The following is a 17,306-nucleotide window of genomic DNA, read 5'->3' as shown; positions in this document are numbered from 1 at the left end:
AGTGTCAGAATAAGAATGCCAACATCCTTTTGCTCCACAGACTGTGAAACTGGAGGGGATTTTTTTTTTTTTGCATGATGCAACTAATAGAGTCCCTTATATAACTGCTACAGTCGTCCATTCTATAGAAACCCTTAAATGAGAGACTTTTGATATCTAGACACTTTGTTTTGACAAGGAAAACAAAGACATATATTAAGTACATTAAATGGAACTGAATGTCACAGTCAGCTGGCAATGTAATCTAACAAACTAAGAATCAAACATTGAGTAAATGCAGCGTATTTTCCAAAACCACTTGTTTCAATATCCATTAAAAGTAATGGTCACTCATCTGGCTACAGCGTCATTGGAAAGGTCATGAAGAGAAGGAATAATCCCCCAGGTGAAGCAGACAGCTGGTATACTTCCTGGGTCTGACCTACACAGACTGTCTTCCAGAAAAGAGGTAGGAATTTTCATCACAGACAGTAAATTAGAACACCATTCTCTGTAAGGAAGGATATGATAAAGCTGCTATTATAGGAGTGCCGGTACTAATAGCAGGGGTCTCAGTATCTGTTGTACAAAATTCTAGTGGTAATGCTCCTGACAGTCACATAATAACAATCCATACCAGGTTTCCCTAATGTTTCTTTCAGAATGTCTCTCCAGTCTTTCGGGAAAAAAAAAAAGGCTTTGAATTCAAGGACAAGGTAATGTTCCACGATTTGGAGTTTTTCTTTTGGACAGATACATGTGTGCTCACTATGCCCTTAACACTGAGTGTCCCTCTGTCTTGGGAAGATCCCTGCTACACTTAAGAAACCATGCTGATTATATGGCTACCTTCTTATATATCTTTTCTCACTGCAACCATATATGTGCCTGGCTTTTCAACTCTGCAATAGAGTCATTTCCACTGACTGTTTAAGAGATGAGCAGTTTGAGCTCAACAACTTTTTTGACCTCTGGGAGAAGTAGAAAAAGGAGAGGCAAACAGAACATTCCTATGGTGTGTCCTTACCTTAGGACAAAGTAATTTCTATTATGTCCATCTATAAGGATATCAAGCTGTTGCTTTGAGATCAGGGTTTAATTTTCAAAGGCTTTAGATCTGCCATTTCCAATAACTATGAAAATTCATTCTGTACTACTGATGACTTCCTCTTGCAGTTCTTCGTATTTCAGCATATCCAAAGAAAAGTTAAAATCTTTAACTTAGTCAGGCAGATTGTTCCATCACAGAGGTTTGAAACACTACAGCAGGGCAGGCATAGTCTAGGTTCTACCCCGGTAAGTGACAGCAGGAAAACTGAGGGAGGTTCACAACTTTCCACTCCTTATACTGGCACATACGAACTCCAAGAGGCACAGGGTGCTGCTGTGACCTTGAGAGAAGTTGTAAGATTCTGAGCATGTGTGTTTGAGATGCATGTGTACTTCCAGTGGGGTCTACACTGATGTATCCTCAAAGAACAAAGCTTGTGTGGGAAGAAAAGTCTAGTCAGGAGGAAAGGAAAAAACACTCCACAGAGAACTGACAGAAGCTTTGCTTTTTCTCTCTCTCTCATGCACACACACAGTCTCTCTCCTAAAAATTGACTCTGCTGTCTAGCGTTGCATGCATTTAATATCATAAGCAAAACAAAAAAAAACGTAAAGCAAAATAAAAAACAAGGATCAAAGGAAGCAACAGAAACAACAACCAGAGAAAGGAAGAAATGACAACTCTAGTTGTGTTTCCTCTATGCCCACAATATCTGCTGTTTGGAAGGAAAAATGAATCAATATTTTTTTCTTATTTTGTGAATTACATCAAGAACCAGTTTCCCATCTTATTTTCATACTAAATTCTACAGATTATTTCTAAAATTTTAAAATAAAACAGACTATATATAATGCAGAAAGTTACCCTCTGTGCCACCAATATTCAAACACTGAATCTTTAAGGTTGACTGCTTATGCAATCAGGATACATTCGCTGTGTGATGCATTATGGCAATTTAGATTACTATTGATCACTTTTTCTATCCCTTAACACAGGCTAACATTTGTTTTGTGGTTAGATAATTCAGACCACCAAAAACAAGAAGCTGAAAGATTATAGTTTTTCTGAGGGTATTTAATTTCAGTGTGTTTTTACATATATATATATATTTATATATGCTTGTGTGTTTGAGTGTAAATATACATGTGCTTTTTTATCCCCATCAAGCTATCCCTTGTCCTTTTTGATACTCTGGGAAAAGGAAACACCTATACAGGCAAGTGGCAAAAAGCTTCATGCTCAGGTTTCTCACAGATTTCCCTCATACCTGACTGTGCATAAATTTCAGGTTAATTCCTTCCAATGTGACCTGAAGAAGACCTCCTTCACCAGTTTTCATATCCTGCACAGGGAACTCACCACCCAACTCAGGGCCTGTGATGTTAATTGAAAAAAACAAAACAAAACAAAAAAAACGACCACAACAACAACAATCCAGAAAGAGAGAGACAAAGTGGAGAAAGCAGTCAGCCAAGTCATGATACATGGAAGGGAAACATAAAATAGTAAAAACATAATTCCTATTGATGTCTATAGCAAAAGGACACTACTAAGGACAGTAAGGAGCATTTCAGTGATTCTACCCACTAATGACAGTTTTCTGAGAACGACTAGATTTTTAAGTATTGTAATAAATTTCATTCTGGTTATATGAAAGGACATCAATGTCAGCTCAGTCTGTGTTTATTGTAGTCCCTACTGGGGTTTTGTTTGTTTGCTTTAAATGCCCTATTTCATTTCTATATGGTAAGATGCTGCAATCACATAATACCACAAACAGCTTATGTGTTTGTCTTAAGTACAAACACATAAGCAAGCACAAGTTCATTTGTGAGCTGCATTGTATGGTGTTGTTTTAATCTTCTGGCAATTAAAAAGTCAACATAATTGAAACAATAACAATTTAACAGAAGATATTAATAGGTGACAATTTAGGCATTTTCATCTAGTTTCTTCTTCATTATTCAGTTCAGCTAAAAAATGCTTTCTTAAAATTATTTTTGAAAAATTTTTGTTTCTGCAGAACCAATGAACTCTGAGGAATGACTTCCAGCACACTTCAAGCACTTTTCAAACACATTTTTAATATTATATTATTGCCCGATTCTTAAAATAGCTTTCAAAGACACTTTTGCCTTCTTTACCCTCAGTGAAAGTTCAGTCCTTCTTCCCCATCCTCAAATTAAACTGGACTAAACTGATAGAAAGGATTAAATTGGTAGGAGAAAGAAAATGGTAGCTCTTCCAAGCCCCAAGAGCTTGTCGAGAGTTGAAAAGTTAGGATGCTAGATATAAACACAAGTCATTTTCTCAGTCATGTTGATGTCAGTTATGTGTATAAAATGTAGATCACTTAGACACAGCATTTAGACACACCTAAAATAGGCTTGTGCCTCAAAGCATGGCTCTTGGAGTCCTAACATCCACTTGAAAAAAAAAAGAAATAGTTGCAACAGAAATCAAACTTGAAAACACAAAACCACAGTGACATCACCCTGCGAACAGATTCCAGCAAAAGAGAAACAACCATCTTATGAAGGTATAAAATAAGCCACCTTCATGTTCGTTACTCAGGTACATACAGCACCTGCTCCTCTCTGAGAAGTAAAAAAAAAAAAAAAATGGAAAATTGCCTTCCCAAGAACTCAGTCTTCCAAAATTGCAAATCCACTTTCTATGGTTTTTGGACTCAACAGTAAAAATGGGTGTTTACAAAAATAAAAAAGTTTACTAGTATAAGATTCAGTAACACAAACAAGCGTATTTATTAGCCTCCATTCTCAACACAAAGTAGACAATATAATTCTATGTCTCAATCAGGAATATAAGCAGTAATTAGACAACCATGGAGAGAAACTGAAGCTGATGTTGTGTAATCTTTTCTAGTTATCATTTTACTAGCAGCTAGTCCTCCTTACACATAACTCTTCTTTATACAGGTGTTTTGGTTGTATCTGTATTGAGAGTGAGGGTAAAGAGGGCAAGCTAATGATAGCAATCTGCTATGCACACATGGATGTACAAAGTCACCCTAAGATTTCCAAGTGAAACGAGATTATGTTCAAGGAAGTTACTAACAAAAACATTTTTCTGATTGCAGATTAAACAACAAATGTTCCCAACAAGCAAAATCTCGTACCTGGTTTAATGCTCTGCTGTCTTGCTGCTGCTCGCTCCATACTGTCTTTTACGCAGTAGTATAGTTCCCGACACTAACAGGTAAAAGAAGAGTAATAAAATGTTATTTCTCTAAATTACTAAGAGAGGGAAAAGAACAGCGAGATTCTAGGATTCTACAAAAATAACAAGCCCCATGTTGTGCATGACAAAAAGCCTATAAAAGTTCAAGCACACCTAATTACTAGTTTGTTTTTCTATTTATTTTTCAAGTTCATAGAGAAACTATTTCATAGCATTTCATTGCACAAGCTAGCAAAGAGTTCATGGCTTGGCACATTCTAGACAAGTTTATACAGTTTCTTACTGTAGATAGGTCAACAAGCCATAGGGAAAGGATGTCATCAAGACATCCCTTGACAGGCTGGAGAGGTGGGCCTGTGTGAACCACATTAAGTTCACAAGGCAATCCCAAGCACAAACACAGGCAGAGAACGGATTGAGAGTAGCACTGGGGAGAACTTGGGGGTCCTGGTTGATGAGAAGTTCAACACGAGCCGGCAATGTGTGCATGCAGTCCAGAACGCCAACAGCATCCTGCGATGCATCAAAAGAAGTGTAGACAGCAGATTGAGGGAAGTGATTCTGCCCCTCCACTCTGCTCTCCTGACACCACACCTGGAGTGCTGCAGTCAGATCTGGGGCCCCAAACATAAGAAGGACAGGGACATGTTGGAGCAAGCTCAGAGAAGGGTGAGTAAAATGATCAGAGAGCTGGAACATTTCTCCTATGAAGACAGGTGTAGAGAGCTGGGGTTGTTCAGCCTGGAAAAGAGAAGGCTCTAGGGATACCTTAGAGGAACCTTCCAGCACCTTAAAAGGGAACTACAAAAAGGCTAGAGAAGGATGTTTTACAAGGGTATGTAGTGATAGGGTAACGGGAAATGGCTTTAAACTAAAAGAGGGAAGGTTTAGATTAGATAATTAGGAAGAGATTCTTTACTCGGAGGGTTGTGAGACACTGGAACAGGTTGCCCAGAGAAGCTGTGGATGCCACATCCCAGGAAGTGCTCAAGATCAGGTTGGATGGAGCTCTGAGTAACCTAGTCTAGTGGAAGGTGTCCCTGGCCGTGGTGGGAGTGAGGTGGAACTAGGTGATCTTAGAGGTCCCTTCCAATGGACTCCAAGAGCCATTCTATGATTCTATGATCAAAAATTTAAGAATTAACTCAATTACTAAGACAGTTTTATTTAGGTTTTCCCCCACAAATCTACTGTAATATTTTTACTATCTTCACAAGCCTGAAGGCTCACACAAAATTTAGTAATACTGATGTTTTCCTTCTAACAAAAAAAATAAAATAACAGCTACATGTAATTTCTTAAATTACTTTCTGGTGTACTACTGTCTTCAGGTAAAGGACAAGGCATAATGCCAGCTTCAGATGTCAGTGCTACTAAACAGCCCTTGCAGTTCAGTAACCAGTGCTCGAAAGAGAGTGCTATTTTTTGATTAAACATGGAATATGACACACAAAGGACTTGTTTTTTCTGTACAGCTTCTCCTGCAGTATTAAACAAAATGCATACCTTCTTTGTGTAGAACTTGTTCAGTTGTGTCTCCTGACCATTCCTGCGCCAGAGGCAGAGCACTTTTGTTTTGGGACAGTAAGTCATGTTGATGAGTTTCTCATACCACCAACGTTCATATACAGTTCCAATGTTGCTTCTAAGCACAATGCAATCATCACATACCTGGAAGCACAAAATATTATGTAAGATTTCTAATGTCATTTATCTTATTTTGTCTGTTACTAGCTGCATTACTCCTATTCTTGTCTCTACCTCCATAAAAAATATGTCTCCTGTCGTGTCTGTCCCAGCATGTACTACAAAAGTCTGCTTCTTGATATGACGGCTGCCACTGGGTCTCACTGGGAGTTCCCGTCCATTCTAGAAAAAAACCCACATGCAATCATTAATGAACGTTGAAAACAATTTCTCCTTATCTATTGGAAAAAAAATCCATTAGGTGACAACAGAAGCATCCTCAACAAATAAAAGAAAAAAGTATTTTTAACACAGCTGATTGGAGGCAATTTTGGACAAAGTCTTAAGCAAGTCACTCTAGTAAGTTTAGATTCAACAAATGTGACTATGACACTTATGACAGCATACAACAATATTCACACTGATATCATACTCAGTATGGGATAGTGAGGTGTCTGAGCTCCAGTAACATTGGAGTAAACTGGTCTGATTTTTCCAAAGTAATTGTAAGAAAATTTTGTGTCTTCTCTATGCTTAAAACTAAGTTCCAAATGGAAAAATGCTTTGAAAAATTACCTTTCAAAGGGCCCTAAGTTGTGTCCACCCTGATGACAGTTGTATTAAAAGGTAGCTAGAGTTATTAACTGAAGTTTTAGCCTATATTCTTAGTAATCATTACAGGACGCAATGTTTATTCTGCATGACAGCTGATAGTAGAAACAGTTTTGTAGAGAAACTGATTGCTACAAGTCTTATAATGACCTGGAAACTGATAGAAAACTAAACACTTCTTACAGTCATTGTAATAATAAAGATTTGCGTGCCCACAAAAGTGATATTAAGAAAACATTAGGGTTGCATAGAACAGTGGTACATATATATCATGTTTATACACACCTGTATTTCAGCTCTAACTGATAACTGCATAACATTATAACACTATAAACAGGGTCATACAGTCACAGTCTTTATTGTATACACATGAAGGCAGCATTTAATAATTCAATTTGATTATTTTTAATATTTTTAAATTAGTGTTGCAGAGAATATACAGAAGAATTTTCAGGCAATTTATTTTCTCTACTGTAGATCCCAAAGACACATCATCACTGTTTTACTTACCAGATTGGCAAGTTTGTCTAGAATATCATTTATTTGCTGACTGTGCACCAATCCAATATGTGATTTTCCCATTAGACGCCGCACCTTTTTCCTAATATCATTCTTGTTCACCTAGAAAGCAGACATAAAGACAGTTACTCTTCTCTATTCACAGAAGGCAACTCCTATCTCCTAAATATGTCTTGGTTTCCACTGCTAAGACAGCAAAACAACTGATCTCCAGTTCAGTCATGCTAGGAACTCTTTAGCCCAGTAGCGCATGAAGAAGTTGCATATACACCACTTTTTCCAGCTAGTGGGCAAATGATACTATGCACAACAGATTTCCTGCCTATCTGCACACACAGGCAGCAATTCCACTACCTACCACTCCCAGCTACTGACATTAAAAGCCTCAGTATTCCATGTTGCCACTTATGTGATGAGCCTCATTGGCCAGGCTAGCTCCTCCACCTCTTTCACTGCAAAGAGTTGATTTCATCAGCTGTGGAGCCCTCAACACAACATGGTATATTTTGGAATTCTCATTCTTCCACAGCCTGTTTCCTGGTCACTAGGCTGGGGCTCTAACAAACATTTTCAGATAGTCTTCAAACAGCAGAAGGTTCCTCCTGAAAATGAGCTGCAGGGAAGCTCAGAAGCAAAATATTTCTGCCTTGGATGTCATTTCAAAAGGCTATTATGAATGTCAGCCACTGCTAATAAAGGCTTCAAGACAGTACACTCATGCTCGAGTGCTGACTTCAAACTGGATCAGACACTCTTTTTTAACATATTGGCATTATGACCTTAATGCTAAGGAGCATACAAAACAAACTCAACCCGTTTCCTTCCGTTGACAAGAATTCTTTGCACTTGAAAGAAGCACTGTATTTTTCAAGATATTTTGAAAGTAAAACCTACTAGGCTCTGCCATCCAAAACAAGAAAATAAATTAAAATACCAAGGATTATGCTTCCTTTGATAGTTCAGAAGAATTCATCTCTCCAGTAACAGAAAGCCTTCCAACTTTGCAGTTTCTACTATAAGCTGCCTTAAGAAGACATACCTTGGTACAGTCTTAAGGCCTTCATTCTGCCTGCTTGAAAAAAGTCCTATATACTAATAAAACATACCAAATTCTAGATCCACCACCTTTTATCCCAAAACTTATAATCAGGGGAAAAAACCCAACCACAACAATAACAAAAAACCCCCCAACCAAACAGACAACACCTCACAACCCTTTTTTTGCCTAATTCTGCATCCTAACCTCACCCTTGAGCATCTCTGAAGATGCACTGAAAGGAAGTGTATTTTTATCATAATTCTCTGATCCCCTGTATTCCTTTTTGTCTATAACTGATAGGCCCAGAGAGACATAATTTTCAAAGGTAGAACTCCTGCTTGCCTCCTTATCCCTTTCTGCCAGGAAACTGTTTTCTTGGGGATCTGATTATTTTCACCATACCAAAAGACATCCTCCCACTATGAGACTAACTCTACCAACATGTCTCATGAGAGCCTTTTGAAACCAATATTATTTGCTCTCCTCTTTTACAACTTCGATGAAAGTAGCTGCACTACTTATTATTAATTCTACTTTAAGTATTACAGCAATGCAAGTCCTAATGGCCAAATCCCACCAAGTCTTCTTCTGAAATAAACTCATTCCAAATATACTCAAATCTCATCTTAAAACTTACTTTCACATTCCATTTATGTCAGGAAAAATCAATACTTTCTTCCTCTCTCCCCACTTCTCCTTCCGACCCACCCCTCTGCACTGCATCTCCCCTCCCCAAAAAAATTACATAATTTTTTCCACTGGATGGATATCACATGTTTTTCATCTATGGTATGATGTCTCACCTCATCATTTAAAAAGCAAAGTTATCAAACTATCACCTATGTACAGCTATCCTTACTGTCAAGCTGTTGCACTGGACAGTACAGTGCATCAAATCTGTTACAGGTAAAACCACGCACTTAAGCTGATTCTAAACAAGAAAAAAAATTTAGAAGACTGATTTTCCAGGGACTTTGATTTGGCCTATCTAAGAAATTATTCAGAATAAAAGAAAGATACTTCTAGTAGACATCTACACCATTAAGATGTATACGAACAGACCACTGACTGAGAAAGAAAAAGTTTGTTTACTTGTCATAGCAAATTTCTTGTTAACTAATTGATACACATGTTCACAATCCACCCACATTTGGAATTTGCAGCTGTGAGGAAATAAAATCATAAAATACTCTCTACTTAAATTATAACCTATACTCTTAAAAATAAGAATATTATCTAAAATTACTAGCGGAAACAGCAAATTTCTACTTTCAATGTCAATATATATGCATACCCATGGCACAGAACTGCATAAACTCAAGACAACATTTTTTCATTAAGATTAGGAGATGTTTTATAACAGTCTTTTATATTCCATTGTTCTGAGTTCTGTGAACAGAGATGTATGGTTTCAAGAGGACACCAACAAAATATATTGCCCAAATCTGAGCAGCAATCTACTAAAAAGAAAAAAAAAATCACCTTTATCATAAGCATATAGGCAATCATATTATGCAGCAGTGTAGCCAACAAACGGTCCTCATCATCCTCCAAACGCTTTCGATCATGTTCTCCCAGGGAAAGATACCTGCAAGAAGAGCTAGATCTGAAGCAGATTCACAGGAATTCTTCCTCCTCTTCCTTCACTAAAGCACTGGCAGGAGACAGAGTACTATTTCTAAAGTGTATGGTGAATAAAATCTCTAAAAACACTAAGTCAAATGGTCATTTTCCAGTAAAACACCACGATCACTACTTAAAACATTTCCCTTAATTATTAATAGTTGAAGCAAATAACAACTGGTCAGTAGGAAAGTTGTAACCGGCCCACTGGGCTTATCTGTTTCCTCTTTTCTGCAGTCACAGCTCCATGACAAGTACAACTGTCAGAGGAGGAACATACAACTCAGTAATACGACAAGAGTTATCTGGTTCAAAAAAAACCTGCAGGGGAGAAAAAACTGATCAAGGAAGTGCACAGGCACTCTCTTTTTCCAGCAAGGTAGACAGTTTGTGGAAAAATAGTTTTCAAACTAGCACCCCACAAACTAGTTCTTATTTTGGCTACCAGATCTCATGTTACATGATAGTATGGGTGTACAGCTACAGGTGGCAGACAGAACAGAGAATGATCAGATATTAACAGAGCTATGGAGTGGGGGAGAAGAGGAAAGTAGGTAGTGAAGATTGACATCTCAGAAGTAATCTAGCCTTAAGCAAACACGCAGTTATTTTTAGAGAGGGGTTCCCTCATGGGTTTTTTGTTTCCTTTAACTACAAACTGCAAAAACATCTATAAGTTACTTTGTATTTTGAGAAGGCTCAAACTTCCGTTTCGGAAAACATTTAATTCTTTCACTTTATGTCAACACACTGATATCTTCCTTTATTCCACACTATAGTCATCGTGCCACAGAAATCTCTTGCTTTACTACTTATCTAGTCTATTCCATCTGTTCATACTGTGATTATGCTTACATTATCCATTTCTCTGGAAACATTATCTCTTCACAAGAGTTAAAAAAAATGTATGTTGTTGTAACTAACAATAAACATTTCAGTATCAGGAGATACTGGCCAGCAGAAAGACAAAAGGCTCACTTTGGAACAGTCAGGTAGAGTAACAAGGTTTACAAAGTGACAATAACATGTTAAGCAGAATTAAAATAATTTAATTTTTTTTACTATTTCAGCCCCAGATGAAACAATGAGGAGGAAAAAGGTCTACTAAAGAACTTACCTGTCAATCATCTCCTGAGGTCCCTGGTCCATCCCCATTCCTTCTCTCTCTAACATTACAGCATCCAAAAAAGCATCTTCCCAGAACTGCATCTGGTCCCATAAAGTTGAACGCTCTTTGCCTATGCAATGTATACAAAAATTGAGCATTTATTCCATTTACTCCAGTCAAATACTTTACCATTAATTCCTGTTCATTCCCACTCCTTGAAAATACCATAAGACAACACACAAAGAAAATAAAAATACAAGCAATACCACAGCTGACGAAAAGTGTAAAAGAAAATACAACACATATCTCTCATTCTCATTAATGGCATAATATTTTTAAACCCTTACACAAAAATACCTCTCATCTCTAGTCTTTAAGGAGTATATCTTCTTCCATAAACTGTTAACACTGCCCAAAAGAAATAGAAATATCTCATACAAACACAGATCACAGCAAACACACAGAGAAGTGGAAAGATAAGATTATTACTCATAGAGAAGGTTTCCATTGCAGCATCCTCTAACTGGTCCCAGACAGATCCTTTATCCCTACCTGCACCATTCCAAGCAGGTAGGAACGATAAATGGAAAGGAAGAAAAACACAGGAAGAGAGAGCTCTTGATTAACAGCAAGTCCAGATGAAATACATTCCAAAAAAAGCCAATATACTTCTAATTCAAGGATACACTTGAAGGCCATTAATATTCTGAGTTTAGTAGCCCTCTGTTCAGTGACTTAAGCTGAATGATCTTTTTTCAAGATCAGTGATATATTTTAGCCTTCCATGCATAGCTAAATTCCTTCTCCCCTTCTGCACATTTTAAAGAATTCATATCCAAGAACCGCAAGAGACTCGGACAAACTACATTTTATGAAAACTCCACCACTCACACCCATCTCCTCTTACTATTACTCAATTTCCCCAGCAAATCTCTGGCTTTACTCTTAACGGTCTGATGCACCCAGCATGAACAACAGTAATAAGTTAAAAACACTGTTAGGGAATGTAAAAATTCCAGTCTGACCCAGACTTAACTTCATCCAAACTTCAAGCTAAAAGATTCCCTCCCCGCAAAAAAAGTAGCTTACCCAAAAGTCCTTCATATAGATAGACACGTTGGTTCCCATCCTCTGGACCTCTCCCTGGAGTACTGCCTTTGCTATCCTTCACACTCTGCTTCAGGTTGTGAGACTTCGCCTGAAAATAATACAAGAGGTGTCAGACAATTTAACTCTGCACTCTACAGGGCTCCTTCTTGCAGTCTACTTCAGCTGCTCCTAAGAAACAGGAATTTTTCCTCTTAAGTAAGGATGAACAATGCTCATCAACGTTGTATTGTCTCTGAAGGGCAATTAAATGTCCACTTGGTTGAGAGAAATATTGAATGATGGGGAATTAAATATTGCTAGAAACTGTAAGGTGGTACAAGATGTGAATATTACTTTCAAAGAACCGTTCATTGCACAAGAAATGAAGATTGACATATGGATCCACATAAAATACATCTTTGACATGTTAATATTTTAAGTCATTGCTGATTAACCCTTAGAACAGAACCAGAGATCCTCTTCCACACAGGCACACATATTGAAATGATTATTGGGCAAGATTGAGTAAAAATAAAAAAAATAAAGAAAGGGAAGTCTGCAATGCCCTTACAAAGATAGAGCTAGTAGCAGAGTTTGTCTCAATTTCGCTGTCTGACACAGTGCCTCTGGATCCTGCCAAATTGCCACCATTTTCCACACTCGGGCCATCACCAGCATTGCTACTCAAGTCACTGTCTGCTCCTAATGTCTCTCCAGAACTGTTACTAACCTGTGGAGAAAAATAAAGCAATTACCTTCAATAGTCAAAGACATTGTGGATAGAAAAATTGTAAACATTTCTTCTTAATTCATAAAAGAAGCAGTACAACTGAGGGCCACATTTGCCTTTTCTTCTTCAGTAGCATTATCTTTTCATCAAATACTAGTCTGCAGGAAGGGATTAAGAGAGACTCAAAAAGCCCTTCAGAAAAATCACAGAACTGCTTAGGCTGGAACGGATCTGGTAAGATCATCTATACATGAGTCCCCCAGTCAAGCAGGGTCAGCGAGAGTATTTTGCTGAGGACAATGTCCAGTTAGGTTTTTCTAATCTCCACAAATGGAAAACCCACAACCTCCCTGGGCAAACTGCTCCAGTGTTTGACCACCCTTATTATAAAAAAGTGTTTTCTTGTATTCAGATGAAATTTACTGTGCTTTAATTTTTGCGCTGATTGCCTCTCGTCCTGCCCTCAGAGAGTGCTACTGAGAAGAGTCTGGATACCTTGCCTCTGTTCGCTCCCATTAGGTATTTACACCCACTGATTACAATCCACCCGAGTCTTCTCTTCTCCAGACTGAAAAGTCACAGCTCTCTCAGCCTCTCCTCTTATGAAAGATGCTCCAATCCCTTAATCATCTTTGTATCCTTGAGCTGGACTCACTCCAGTAAGTCCTCATCCTTCTTGTACTGGTAGGTCCAGAACGGGACACATGCAGCCTCACCAGTGCTGAGTAAAGTGGAAGGATCACCTCCCTCAACCTGCAGACAACCTGCTCTTCCTAATACAGCCCAGAACACCACAGGCCTTTTCTGCCATGAGGGTGCATTACTGGCTCACAGTCGGCTTGTTGTCTTATCAGGATCCGGAGGCCCTTCACAACAAAGTTGCTTTCCAGCTGATTGGCCTCCAATGTGTACTGGTGCCTGGGGTTATTCTTCTCCATATGTAGGACTTGGTATTGTCCCCTTGTTGAACCACATAGATTCCCCTCTATCCAGTTCTCCAGCCTGTTGAGGCCCTCTGAACAGTGGCACAACCATCTGATGTGTCAGTCATTCCTCCTAGTTTTATATTATCTGCAAACTTGCTCTGTACTGTCATCCAGGTCATCAGTGAAGATGCTGAGCAGCGTTGACCCCAATACTGATCCCAGGGGTACACCACTAGAGACTTGTCTCCAGATGGACTTTGTGCTACTTATTTCAACCCTCTGGGCCCCATCGTTCAGTCAGCTTTTGGTTCACCTCACAATCTACTTACCTAACCCGTACTTCATCAGTTTGCCTATGTTACAGGGCACAGTGTCAAAAGCTTTATTGGAGTTGAGGTAAATCTTTCTCATTACACTCTTCCTCTGGTTTCTGAGGCCTGGGATTCCTGAGGGCCAGTTTTACTGGTAAAAACCTGAGGCACAGAATGCCCCAAAATGCCTCAGTCTTTTCCACCTGCCATCAGATTCAGCAGGTGGCTTATATTTTCCCTAGTCCTTTCTCTTATTACTTATGTACTTGTTTCTGTTTCCATTCACATTCTTCGCCAGATTCAACTCCAGGTCCATATTGGCTTTCCTAACCCTTTCCCTGCAAAGTGAGACAGAAAATGCATACTCCTGTGTCACCCGCCCCTGCTTCAACCTACTGTATAATTCCTTTTCATGTCTGAATTCAGTAGGAGCATTTTGCTCATCCATGCAGGCCTCTTGCTTCCTTTGCTTGGTTTCCTACTTGTTGGGATGGACCTTTCTTGAAGGAGGACATACTTGAATATCAACCAGCTCTCTAGACCCCTCTTCTATCTGGGGCAGTATCCCAGAGCATACAATTTTTTTCTCCATTCAGGAAAGACAATCAGAGTATTATTCTTGTTACAGGCTAAGAAAGGATCATGGAAAGCCAGGTAGGCAGCAGTACAGAAAAAAAACAAACAACAACAAATAGGGAAAGTTTCTTAGGTTTTTATCCCTGGAATATGTAATATCATATAATCTGGTAGGGAGAAGGTTCATTCTTTTTTTTTACTAAATGCATTCCTGCTACCTTTTCCCTCTAGGCCCTATAGTTGATTGGAAAGCAAACAGATATATATTGATGTAATTCAAGAGCTTTCGGGCAATATTTGAGAAAATTTGTTCTTACTTTTAATGCACCAAACTATCTGCCTTTTTTGCTCTCAGGTTACCTTTTTAAACATCTATTTTTTATAGATGGTTTATACAAAACTAAGACATATTTATAGAATTGTTATAATCCATCAGTTCTATAAATACACCAATATGCAGGAATATGTAAGAGCAATAAGTATCGTATACGAAGGATGCAATCTGCTAATAAAGACAGTACTATGTATGTTGTTAGACACACATGCTTGCCAGAGGCTCTGGAGAGAGAACTCACAGACATACATTATGCATGTGTGACAATGCTGCCACATCACACAAAATGTAGGCACGAAATGCCCTTCACCACGTTAACAAGCAGTCAATCACACTGAGATTTCACTTTGGGCATATCCTACCACAGTGCTGACTTCAGAATCCTGGCTTGTACTTCGGACCATAACTGTTGGTCCTCCACTGGGAATAGAGTCAAAATCACTCTTCTGCAATCAAAACATATAAAGGACAAGAAGAAGAGTCACATTAGTCTTTACCATAACGAGAGAACATCAATTCCCACTCCTCTGGGGTCTGGAATCACATGCCTTATGCTTTCTTAATTTATTTAGCCAACCAAGTAGCAACTACTGCCTGCATGTCAAAAAGATCACAGTGTCCTGTAACTGAGTTCAAAAGATCAATCCCCTACAGAAAGAGGGGAAGAAATTTTACCAAATGTGCCTCTCAAGAATTCCGAAACCTGTAAGTCTTCCCATAATGAAGTAATGAATAGAAGAATCCTCTCTCTTACCACATAAATAAAGCAAGCATAGGAGTCACTGACCTGAGAACCTGAGGCCAAACTGAGGCCACTGTCTGCACTGATTTGGGATTTCTTCTCATCTGTTTCTCCCAAATCGAATTGTTTCACACCTTCTGTTCCTGAACAAAGGAAAAAGTAAATCATTACTGTACCAAGAAAAAACAGTATGGCAGAAAGTGGATGACAGACTGGAAGCAGGAATAGTACCATTAAAACAGATTTGCTTTCTCATTTCTTTGATTTTTATTATTCTTATTCCTTGGTCTTGAAAACAACAAGGCCAGCAGGATACATCTGCTAGTCTTTGAACATTAGTTTGAATTTCAAATACTCCAAAGGCATAGTCCAGGTGTGACTATAACTAAACAGTACCTTTTTTAGCCATTCAAGAGAGAAAAGAGAACAGACAAAGGTCAAGTAGCTTCCAGTTACAATAACACATGCAGAGGAGTTGCCATTCAACTCTAGGAAGCCACTTCCTTTATTCTTGGTAATAACAAAAGATACCTATTTACTTAAAGTCAGAATCCTTTTTTGAACAGCTAAATTGCTCAAAGGCCTGGACTGAGTGTTTTTTGGTTGCCCACTGCAACTATCTAGGCAAAAATCAGGGAACACATGACAAGAACATGTTACCCCAGTAAGATTTTCAAGGAATAAGCTTGTTTGATGCTGTACTTCACAATATTCTCCAATTTATTAACAAATGGCTCTCCAGAGTTGGCAATCACACAGGTCAAAAGTGAGAGAGGGAATCACCAAGCTTTTAAGTCATGCATTCATTAACACAACAATCCAAAAACAAAGAAGGGAAAAAAAGGATAAAAAAATTTTATGTTCAATTTCCCATGCACTTCTAGAATTGTATCATCTATTGTCCTCTGATGGGATGGCAGAAGGAAAAGAGAATGATGGAGAGATAGAGTCTGAAAAGAAATTTGGATAAGCATTGAACAAAACTAGTAACAATGCAAGAAAAAATGTGTTATAGACTGTACACAGAATGTCAGTACTCTCAGAAACGGAAAGAGACTGAATGCAACACTTCTGCCATATCCATATCTGCCAACTATTCAGTAACAGGAAGACATGATCAGCTGCTGGAATATTTGTATTATATACCCATGACTATATCCAGTATCTCTAAGCAAACAATGCCACTATCTCTATAACAGTTGATCACAACAACCTGGGAATTATGAACATTTGTAATATATGTAACATTAGAGAGCGTAAGACAGTGAAAAGGAAAGAAAAAGGGAAGGGAGGAGAGAGAGAGAGAAGGATAATATACAAAGATTTGTGGGAGTGAGTTTGAGATGGTATGTAAACTCATGGATAGCCAAGCCATAAGCGGGCTGTGCAGACCATACTAGCTTACTACTCAACCACCAATTCTTCCTGTGAAGTGTTTATAGAAAGTATTCTTCATGTGTTATAGTATTCTGCCTCTAAATCCATATGCCTTAGTTACTGTAAATCAAATCATCAAAGATTCTAGGAAAGAAAAAGTATAAACAAAATTTACCAAAAAAATAACTAAAAGTATCTTTTCTAAGAATTTGGTATCTTTTTCCCCACTGCAATATGCACTGCTCACTTCTAGATGTCTATTTCCAGCCATTCAAGTGACCAGCATTTCTAGTTCTGAATAACAATAGAGCAAAAAGTTTTATATCTCATTACTACAGTGAGAACACTAAATTTCAGCTGTGTGTTTTAAGCAATTTAAGAGTTTCCTGTCCCAACACATACT

At 38.3% G+C, this 17,306-nt stretch overlaps 1 protein-coding gene across 35 annotated transcripts in view; it reads right to left on the bottom strand.

Annotated features, from left to right (window-relative positions):
- Positions 1–17,306, bottom strand: part of MADD (MAP kinase activating death domain) — a 71,616-nt gene that overhangs the window by 11,203 nt on the left and 43,107 nt on the right. For 23 of the 35 annotated variants that reach the window (XM_027641867.1, XM_027641871.1, XM_027641894.1 and 20 more), the window contains 12 exons: positions 15,572–15,669; positions 15,147–15,230; positions 12,479–12,637; positions 11,908–12,016; positions 11,308–11,370; positions 10,828–10,948; positions 9,570–9,675; positions 7,040–7,150; positions 5,993–6,100; positions 5,738–5,902; positions 4,170–4,242; positions 2,298–2,404 (listed from right to left, as the gene is read on the bottom strand). In XM_027641867.1, coding sequence (XP_027497668.1) covers positions 2,298–2,404; positions 4,170–4,242; positions 5,738–5,902; positions 5,993–6,100; positions 7,040–7,150; positions 9,570–9,675; positions 10,828–10,948; positions 11,308–11,370; positions 11,908–12,016; positions 12,479–12,637; positions 15,147–15,230; positions 15,572–15,669 — 1,304 coding nt within the window. The remainder of the gene's footprint in view (positions 1–2,297; positions 2,405–4,169; positions 4,243–5,737; positions 5,903–5,992; positions 6,101–7,039; positions 7,151–9,569; positions 9,676–10,827; positions 10,949–11,307; positions 11,371–11,907; positions 12,017–12,478; positions 12,638–15,146; positions 15,231–15,571; positions 15,670–17,306) is intronic. The other 12 variants (XM_027641878.1, XM_027641879.1, XM_027641892.1 and 9 more) reach the window with 3 other exon arrangements.

The sequence above is a fragment of the Corapipo altera genome, unplaced genomic scaffold (genome assembly GCF_003945725.1).
Source record: "Corapipo altera isolate COAL_440 unplaced genomic scaffold, ASM394572v1 23b, whole genome shotgun sequence".
Lineage (NCBI taxonomy): Eukaryota > Metazoa > Chordata > Aves > Passeriformes > Pipridae > Corapipo > Corapipo altera.
The sequence above is the reverse complement of the archived record's forward strand: the minus strand, read 5'-3'. Positions and strand labels throughout refer to the sequence as shown.